The following is a 10,297-nucleotide window of genomic DNA, read 5'->3' as shown; positions in this document are numbered from 1 at the left end:
CTTTATTCCCATACGCAACAATCCCTCTTACTCGGGTTTGTGCTTCTGTTCACTCACCAACCCACTATAAGCGAATCATGAACGTATTGCAACACCCTACAGCGGGAACCCCTCACGCTTGCGTGACACGGAGGGCACCATAGGACGGCATCAAAGTAAAACATACAACTCATACCAATCTAGATCATCAATCAACCCAAAGACAAAAGATATCTACTCAAAACATCATAGGATGGCAACACATCATTGGATCATAATATGCGGCATAAAGCACCATGTTCAAGTAGGGGATTACAGCGGTATGCGAGAGAGTGGACCATGTAAAAGAGATGAGGATGGTGATGATGATGGTGATGTTGATGAAGACGATCACCGTGGCGATGGTTCCCCTCCCGATGGCACTCCGGCACCACCAGAAGAGAGGAGGGGAGGTTCTCCCCCTTGTGCTTATTCCTCCATGGCCTCCACCTTCTGGTCCTTGGCCTTCATGGTGATGAAGACCCCTCCGGGATACTCCTCCATGGCCACCGATGATGATGGCCCCCTCCGGCAGGGTGCTGGAGAGGGCCCCGATTGGTTTTTGGTGGCTACAGAGGCTTGCGGCGGCAGAACTTCTGATCCAATCTCCGTTCTGGAAGTTTTAGATCACGAGAGTATATATGGGGGCAGGAGGTACGTCGGTGGACTTCCGGGCTGGCCACGAGGTAGGGGGGCGCGCCCCAGGGGGGTGGGCGCGCCCCCCACCCTCGTGGGCAGCCCGGGACTCCCCTGGTGAGCTTCCGGTACTCCATGGGCTTCTTCTGGTCCAAAAACAGGTTCCATGGAGTTTCAGGTCTTTTGGACTCCGTTTGATATTCCTTTTCTTCGAAACACTGAAATAGACAAAAACAACAAATCTGGGCTGGGACTCCGGTTAATAGGTTAGTCCCAAAAAATAATATAAAAGTGGAAAATAAAGCCCAAGATAGTCCAAAACAGTAGATAATATAGCATGGCGCAATCAAAAATTATAGATACGTTGGAGACGTATCAGCTACCAAACGTGATAACGTAACTGGGTGATTATAAAGGTGCTCTACAGGTGTCTCCGAAGGTACTTGTTGAGTTGGCGTATTTCGAGATTAGGATTTGTCACTCCGATTGTCGGAGAGGTATCTCTGGGCCCACTCGGTAATACACATCACTATAAACCTTGCAAGCATTGTAACTAGTGATTTAGTTGCGGTGTGATGTATTACGGAACGAGTAAAGAGACTTGCCGGTAACGAGATTGAACTAGGTATTGAGATACCGATGATCGAACCTCGGGCAAGTAACATACCGATGACAAAGGGAACAACGTATGTTGTTATGCGGTTTGACCGATAAAGATCTTCGTAGAATATGTAGGAGCCAATATGAGCATCCAGGTTCCTTTATTGGTTATTGACCGGAGACGTGTCTCGGTCATGTCTACATAGTTCTCGAACCCGTAGGGTCCGCACGCTTAAAGTTTGGTGACGATCGCTATTATGAGTTTATGTGTTTTGATGTACCGAAGGTAGTTTAGAGTCCCGGATTTGATCACGGACATGACAAGGAGTCTCGAAATGGTCGAGACATAAAGATTGATATATTGGAAGGTTATATTCGGACACCGGATGAGTTCCGGGGGTTATCGGATAAATACCTGAGAAACCGGGAGGTTACCGGAACCTCCCGGGGGGTTATTGGGCCTTATGGGCCCAAGTAGAGGAAGATGAGAGGCGGCCAGCTAGGGGCGCGTGGCCCCCCTAGCCCAAATGGAATTGGACTAGGGGGTCGGCCCCCCTTTCCTTCTTCTTCTCTTCCCCTTCCTTCCCCTCTCCTACTAGGACTAGGAAAGAGGGGGGAGGGAATCCTACTTGGAGTAGGATTGCCCCCCTGGGCATGCCTCCTCCTCCTTGGCCGCCCCCTCCTCCTCTCCCTCCTTTATATACGGGGAGGGGACACCCCTTGGAGACACAACAATTGATCTGTTGATCTCCCAGCCATGTGCGGTGCCCCCCTCCACCATATTCCACCTCGGTCATATCGTAGCAGTGCTTAAGCGAAGCACTGCATCGGTAGCAACATCATCACCGTCAGCACGCCGTCGCGCTGAAGGAACTCTCCCGTGAAGCTCTGCTGGATCGGAGTTCGTGGGACGTCATCGAGCTGAACGTGCGCTGAACTCGGAGGTGCCGTACGTTCGGTACTTGGATCGGTCGGATCGTGAAGACGTACGACTACATCAACCGCGTTGTGCTAACGCTTCCGCTTTCGGTCTACGAGGGTACGTGGACACACTTTCCCCTCTTGTTTCTATGCATCACCGTGATCCTGTGTGTGCGTAGGAATTTTTTTGAAATTACTACATTCCCCAACAGGAGGTGGCCGGCCAAGGAGGAGGGCGCACCAAGGGGGAGTCCTACTCCCACCGGGAGTAGGACTCCTTCTTTCCTAGTAGGAGTAGGAGAAGGGGGAAGGGAAGGAGAGAGGAGGAAGGAAAGGGGGAGGGGGCGCGCGGCCTGCCCTAGCCGCCCCTCCTCTTCTCCACTAAGGCCCAATAGGCCCATTATACTTCCCGGGGGGTTCCGGTAACCTCCGGTACTCCGGTATATGCCCGAAACCTCCCGAAACACTTCCTCCGAACATAGTCGTCCAATATATTGATCTTTACATCTCGACCATTTCGAGACTCCTCATTGTGTCCGTGATCATATCCGGGACTCCGAACTACCTTCGGTACATCAAAACACAAAAACTCGTAATACCGATCGTCACCGAACTTTAAGCATGCGGACCCTACGGGTTCGAGAACTATGTAGACATGACCGAGACACATCTCCGGTCAATAACCAATAGCGAAACCTTGATGCTCATATTGGCTCCCACATATTCTACGAAGATCTTTATCGGTCAAACCGCATAACAACATACGTTGTTCCCTTTGTCATCGGTATGTTACTTGCCCGAGATTCGACCGTCGGTATCTCAATACCTAGTTTAATCTCGTTACCGGCAAGTCTCTTTACTCATTCCGTAATACATCATCCCGCAACTAACTCATTAGTTACAATGCTTGCAAGGCTTATAGTGATGTGCATTACCGAGAGGGCCCAGAGATACCTCTCCAACAATCGGAGTGACAAATCCTAATCTTGATCTATGCCAAATCAACAAGTACCTTCAGAGACACATGTAGAGCACCTTTATAATCACCCAGTTATGTTGTGACGTTTGGTAGCACACAAAGTGTTCCTCCGGTATTCAGGAGTTGCATAGTCTCATAGACATAGGAACATGTATAAGTTATGGAGAAAGCAATAGCAACATACTAAATGATCAAGTGCTAAGCTAACAGAATGGGTCAAGTCAATCACATCATTCTCTAATGATGTGATCCTGTTAATCAAATGACAACTCATGTCTATGGTTAGGAAACATAACCATCTTTGATTAACGAGCTAGTCAAGTAGAGGCATACTAGTGACACTCTGTTTGTCTATGTATTCACACATGTACTAAGTTTCCAGTTAATATAATTCTAGCATGAATAATAAACATTTATCATGATATAAGGAAATAAATAATAACTTTATTATTGCCTCTAGGGCATATTTCCTTCAGTAACAAGATTGAATACAAGAGATGAACTAGGGTTTGAGATGAGATGGTGCTGGTGAAGATGTTGATGGAGATTGCCCTCCCCAAGATTGGAGAGTTGTTGGTGATGATGATGACGATGATTTCCCCCTCCGGGAGGGAAGTTCCCCTGGCAGAATCGCTCCGTCGAAGGGCAAAAGTGCTCCTGCCCAAGTTCCGCCTCGAGACGGCGGCGCTTCGTCCCGAAAGCCTCATCCTTATTTTTTTCTAGGTCAAAATGACTTATATACCAAAAGATGGGAACCGGAGGTGGGCCGAGGAGGCCACAACCCACCAGGGCGCGCCAGGCCCCCCTGGCGCGCCCGGGTGGGTTGTGCCCACCTGGTGGCCCCCCTCTGGTGTTTATTGGCTCCAATATTCCTCAAATAATTCATAAAAATTCTTCGTGAAGTTTCAGCTCATTTAGAGTTGTGCAGAATAGGTGGTCTGACGTAACTTTTCCAGGTCCAGATTTCTAGCTGCCGAAATTCTCCCTCTTGGTGTGTTCCTTGCAAATTATGAGAGAAAAGGCATTAGAATTACTCCAAAAAGCATTACTATGAATAAAAATATTGTAAATAACAGTAATAAAACATGATGCAAAATGGACGTATCAATAATTCGAAGAGAAATACAAAGATATCAAATCAAGCATATAAGAATTCAGAGAAGATTCAAATAATATTCATAGATAAGCTGATCATAAATCCATAATTCATCAGATCTCGACAAACACACCGCAAAAGAAGATTACATCGGATAGATCTCCAAGAACATCGAGGAGAACATGATATTGAGAATCAAAGAGAGAGAGAGAGAGAGAGAGAGAGAGAGGGAGAGAGAGTGAGAGAAAGCCATCTAGCTACTAGCTATGGACCCGTAGGTTTGAGGTAAACTACTCATGCTTCATCATAAGGGCAATAGAGTTGATGTAGAAGCCCTTCGTGATCGAATCCCCCTCCTGCAGGATGCCGTAAAAGGCCCCAAGATGGGATCTCACGGGAACAGAAGGTTGCGGCGGTGGAAAGTATTTTTGTGGCTCCCTTTGAGGGTTTTGGAATATATGTGAATATATAGGACGAAGAAGTAGGTCATGGGACTCCCGAGGGGGCCACAAGGTAGGCCCCCGCTAGGGCGCGCCCTCCACCCTTGTCGTCGCCTCGTGGGTCTTCTGGCTTGGACTCCAAGTCCTCTGGGTGTCTTCTGGTCCAAGAAAAATTATCGTAAAGTTTTATTCCGTTTGAACTTCGCTTGATATTCCTTTTCTGCGAAACTCAAAAACAAGGAAAAAAACAGAAACTAACACTGGGCTCTAGATTAATAAGTTAGTCCCAAAAATAATATAAAATAGCATAATAATGCATATAAAACATCCAAAACAGATAATATAATAGCATGAAACAATCTAAAATTATAGATGCGTTGGAGACGTACCAGTGGTCGACACCTCCGAAGAGGAGCGCGTCTTCTGTCTACATTTGATCTTCTCCAGTTTATCCATTCCGGTTCAGGTACAAAGGATTAAATTAAACTAGACAATACCCCGCGCGTTGCAGCGGGATGGTAGTGTATTTTGAAAGAGAGGGGGGTTTAACTAAAAGATTCCCCGCGTGTTGCTGCGGAACCATTTGCAACCATGTTGTTATATAAATAATCAGTAAAAAGATATAATATAAACTCAATGGGCTATGTAATCTCGCAAGATGTATACTAAGATTAAATGATGATTCAGAACATGTTCAGTAAAATATTGCTAATAATAACACAACACATATTCAAAAATTAACTCCAAAACCATTGACTTAACCGGAGCACCAACTATCAGACTTGCAAATGAACCACTCAATGTTTTCTCTAAATCCTGGAAACTGGTTTCTGGAAAACAAAACTGGAGCACAAGCTTATATTAGACTAAATCTCCAAAGTTGGAAATAAATGATTAAAATCGCTTGGTTTTCCGACCTTCCAATCCATAGTGTCTGCTCCAAAACTCAAAGAATGAAAAAAAATTAGGATGCATCTACTTAGTAATAATTATCTGAATGTCATCATTCTGCTAAAAGAACATCCTCACTCCTACCATGTTTAAAATGCATATTTACAAAGCGGATTCATATGCCCGTGAGTTCAGGACATCCTCACTCCTACCTGTTGCTCATTTACATTTTGTATAAGGGAAATTAGTGATGCAGCTGACTATCCACGCATGTCAAAGTGATAGAACACCGCACGGGCGCCGCCAGCCCGACCCATCACTGCCTCCTCATCACCGCACAGTTGCATCAGCACTGCCGGTCCACCAGCATCACGCCGCATGCCCCGCCCATCTCTCCATCGTTCTCCCCTTCTTTCGTGGCGGCAATTAACATCCAACGACGGCGATGCGCGGGGTTTGGAAGAGCAAGCGGTGAGGTAGGCCGACATGGCTAGCACCGGCGCTCAACAGGGACGACCCCGTCTTCAGGACTTGCCCGTCTTCTTGAACACGCCATGGTCCACAAGATATGTATCACAACTCCCGGTCCCTCCTCCATCTCCCTCTTCCATCCTTTCTTTGTCAACCTGATTCAAATTCATTCTCGCTCGCTTGAGGCTGAAAAAGTAGCGGATTCTTTCAGGATTTTATCGAGCCATGCAAGGTTTAGAAAGAACACAACATGCCCATAAAATGAAGAACATCGCCCGTCCGACAGATAGAGCAACAAAGAATCATATGTGCATTAACAAGCAAACAAATAAACGACAGAGAAGTAGATGGCGCAGCAAGGCGTGTGTATGCTTCTAGTGTACACGATGTGCCCTAGAGAGCAATGGAGAAGAATTCTCTCCCTCAAGATAACTAGCCCTGCTTTATATTTGTTCTCAAAATATATTTATTTTCCCCCCTTTGTTCTCAAAATATAATATATAGCTCTGCCAAAGGAAAAAAGAAAGAAAGAAAGAACCGGGCCTCTTTTGTGAAAAGAAAAATTAGAACAAGCGCATAGTTGGGCCGGGCCTGCTCGCATCTTTCCGGACAGAGCGAGCGCAAGGAAAAACACCCCACCCACTTCCCCCTCCATTAGCACCCCTCAAAAAAAAACTTCCCCCTCCATTTCTCAAAAAAAAACCACTTCCCCCTCCATTCTTCTCGGCGGAGGCGAACGAGGAACCCTAGACGCGTGAGGAAGAAGGAACGACCAGATCCGCGAGGTACGCTCACCAAAACCCACCGAAATCTCCATGGCTGCAACCTGATCAATGGTGTGTGTGTGTGCCGGTACGGCATTGGGGTGCCGACCGGCCGGCGGTGGTGATTCGTTCCGGATTTGTCATCCTAATCCCTCCCCGACCAATTGTTGGCAGGCCGGCGACGATGGCGGCGGTTCGGTGCGCGGCTAGGAGGCTCGGTGGCTCCCTGCTCCAGCGGACGCAGGCGGAGGAGCGACGCCGGCTCGTGCCAAGCAGGCTCATGCGCTCCCGCCACCTCTCCACCGAGGTATCTTAACCAAAATCGACATTTCTTTCTTTTCTCACGACTGTAGCCAGCGATGATCGAATTCTGTGCAATCAAAACAGCAGCATGCACGTGTCTCTATCTTCTTGTATCAGCTACTGTACTAAGTAGAAGAAACAAGAGCAAAATCACTTGCTTATCATCCTCATACTTGTTTATCCTGACCTCAACCTACTGCCGCTTGCAAATCATATCATTTGCCAACCTTATTGTCCTGACTGATCTGAGCAGCTTATCCCTTTATCAATTTATTAACTGCAACATGTACTTCTGCTTCCTGCACTTGCTGGTATTATTTACGCCCTCCGCCGCCCCGTGATGTTTGTCTCAAAAACGCTGAGGCTCTGTTACTGCTTCGCTACACATGCATGGTGCTTTGCTTTCTGCACACATCCAACCTCGCTTAACTGTCAGGCATCCATCCTTCTTAATTATTATTACTTACCAATCACAATCGTGCTTACTCTTAATGATTGATGATACTACAAAGTAACAACATTGATTGATTGTTATCTGTGTTCATGAATCCAGCAAGCGCAAGAGATCCAGCAGAAGAAGGAGGCATTCTATGACGCTGTGTCTAATGTGGAGCTTAAGATGGAGTTCAATGATGCCTTAGTTAAGGCGGTGGATCCTACTGGCCAGAAGCATCTTTCTGCTCTTTCTGCGCCATGGACCGGCTATGAGTACGATATATACACTTGGATCCATTTCTTCCTCAGTTTCCTCTTTGTTTGACATGAGTTTATATATAATCTCACTTGTCATCCATAATACCTCTCTCTACCCGCAGGCGCGTTAAGATGTATGGATTAAGAGCTCTGGGTGTGATAGAGTTAACTTCCAAGACGGCCGTCTTCGTGGTGTTTGCTCTTTCCTTCGTTACTCTCAGCAGCATGAAGACCGGAGAGTTGACGTCAGGGGAAACCACCACTGAAGTGAAGGCCGCAAATTGACAAGCCCAACATGGATCGTGCCCCAGCTTGTTCTTCAGTCTCTAATTGTCACCTGCAATTTGGCTACCTAGCATTATGCTATCTTTGTGATGGTGCGTGACGTTGCATGCTGTTATATCTCTATATATCTGTTCGTTCGGACCGGACGGGTGATGTCAACATATATGCATGCATTGTTGCTGGTGTTACTGCCTTAATTTGGTAGAGGATCACATTCCAATCCTGTTAGAAGGTTGAGTATCTCTAAGAAAATTGTATGACGCCCTTTTGCGATCCATTCATTTTGTGACACCCCCTGTTTGTTTTACTGGAAGTTCCCGGGCACCCCCAGGCCTTGGAAGGGGCGATCTAGGGGTTGGTTTTCTACCAGTTTCTTGTGATTTATAGAAGATTGTGGGACTTGGGAGATTGGGGATTTGGTTTTCAATCCGGATTATGTGATTTATGGGAGATTGTAAGACTTGGAGATTTGGGATTTGGTTCAGCAATCAGGATTTTGTGATTTATGTGGAAGATTGTAAGACTTGGGAGGTTGGGGATTTGGTCTTCACCTAGGTTTTCGTGGTTTATTATGGAAGATTGTAAGACTTGGGAGATTGGGGATTTGGTTTTCAACTTTTTGTAGGACGAGCTACATGGCGCCCCATATCATAACCGTCCAAGCTGAACTCAAATGCATGTGGATATGTGTACAGATTTGAAAAACTGCAGCTGCAATAACTGACGCCGCCGCGTGTTTAAACGCTCTAGCACCTACTCTAAGGTAACGTTGTGGAATCTCTCTGCTACGTCACAGACCGATTGACAGCATGTAGGCCCCATAATGGCTAGCAAACAAGGCAACGCACCACCTTTCTGGCACATATTTTTCTATTGACAGGATGGGTACAGCCATACATCTAACTCTGTTTCAAATAATAATGTGGCAGGGATACTCACCTCAGGATTTCTGCAGTATTAAAAAGGATAAAATAAATGACATACGCAAATGTTTCGGCCTTGCAGTGAGCCAGTGCTTAATGTAGTATTTTACATCGATGTGACACATGCGCAAGCTCTGAGCGTGGTGCAGTCCACCCACTGACTACTACTCCACAGCATCGGCCACGAGGTGAACAGTGACTAAAAGATGTGACAAAGGAGTAGACCTCTGTAGCTAGCGTGCAGGACCTATAGCTACTATGCATTATTATTCACATAGGCATGCATGGCAGCGTCTGCTAATGACGTTAGCTCGGACCGAGACACCGCTCATGACTCTCCTGGCTGCACAGATCGCGAAGCAAAGCGACGGACATGATAGAGGGCACTAGGTAGCTCGGCCTACAATAGAATTTTGCGTTTCAATCAGGATTTTGTGATTTATGGAAGATTGTAAGGCTTGGGAGGTTGGGGATTTGGTTTGCAATCAGGATTTTGTGATTTATGGAAGATTGTAAGACCTGGGAGATTGGGGGTTTGGTTTTCAACCAGCTTTTTGTGATCTTTGGAAGATGGGAGACTCTGGAGATTGGGGGTTTCTTTTTCAGCCAAGTTTTTGCGATCTCTGGGCCATTTGAAGCTGCGTGAGGAGGAAGCGTGGGGTTTCACTGAATCTTGCCAAAGATGTGACTTGGAGATAGATCGCGATCGGTGATAATTTTGTTGACAGTCCAGTTTGGGTGCTTTGAATAGGGAATGAATCGGGGTCCATTATGTTTATGTATTACTGGTATGATTTGTAACTGTTTCATTATTATACTTGGATTTCCAAACTGAGGAGATGATTAGGCTGTAACGTGAAAACTTCCTCCGTTTCAAAATAGTTCAAGTTATAGGATTTTTCAAAGTCAAACCTTTTAAAGTTTGACCAAGCTTATATATAGATAAATCTGCAAAGATGTATGATGTTAAATATATATAATATGAAAAATTTCATTTCATACTAAATTTGATGAACTAAATATTGTCTTGTAGATGTTGATATATTTTTGTATAAGATACAGTTTGTCAAACGTAATGAAGTGACTTAGGAGAATAATAGTAGCACTCTCGTAATGAAGAGAACAGAAGAAAGTAAATTAAATAAAAATGCACTATATATATCGGCCAAGCCTTTGAGAACATGCTTATATAAAATAGGAAAGAAGAATCTCTGTGGAACTAAGGTTCAATCCTATCTATGGGGATCCTCAAATTCAAAAATCATAACAAGCGTGAA

General features: G+C 45.6%; 1 protein-coding gene across 1 annotated transcript; it reads left to right on the top strand.

Moving 5' to 3' along the window:
- The first annotated feature begins 6,698 nt into the window (after positions 1-6,698).
- On the top strand, positions 6,699-8,294 carry LOC123183337 (uncharacterized). The gene is made up of 4 exons (XM_044596128.1): positions 6,699-6,837; positions 6,991-7,123; positions 7,673-7,827; positions 7,935-8,294. Exons 2-4 carry the CDS (start codon positions 7,001-7,003, stop codon positions 8,095-8,097), a joined length of 441 nt encoding a protein of 146 aa, XP_044452063.1. The 5' UTR covers positions 6,699-6,837; positions 6,991-7,000; the 3' UTR covers positions 8,098-8,294.
- Positions 8,295-10,297: the final 2,003 nt, after the last annotated feature.

Source organism: Triticum aestivum, chromosome 1A (assembly GCF_018294505.1).
Source record: "Triticum aestivum cultivar Chinese Spring chromosome 1A, IWGSC CS RefSeq v2.1, whole genome shotgun sequence".
Classification (NCBI taxonomy): Eukaryota; Viridiplantae; Streptophyta; class Magnoliopsida; order Poales; family Poaceae; genus Triticum; species Triticum aestivum.
This window is presented reverse-complemented; position numbering and strand designations above follow the sequence as displayed.

Excerpts from the sequence above, each read along its gene's own strand:
- LOC123183337 (XM_044596128.1), top strand. The coding sequence starts at position 7,001 with ATGGCGGCGGTTCGGTGCGCGGCTAGGAGGCTCGGTGGCTCCCTGCTC. Across the intron at positions 7,124-7,672 it reads CCCGCCACCTCTCCACCGAG|CAAGCGCAAGAGATCCAGCA; the intron begins GTATCTTAACCA and ends TCATGAATCCAG. Across the intron at positions 7,828-7,934 it reads GCGCCATGGACCGGCTATGA|GCGCGTTAAGATGTATGGAT; the intron begins GTACGATATATA and ends CTCTACCCGCAG.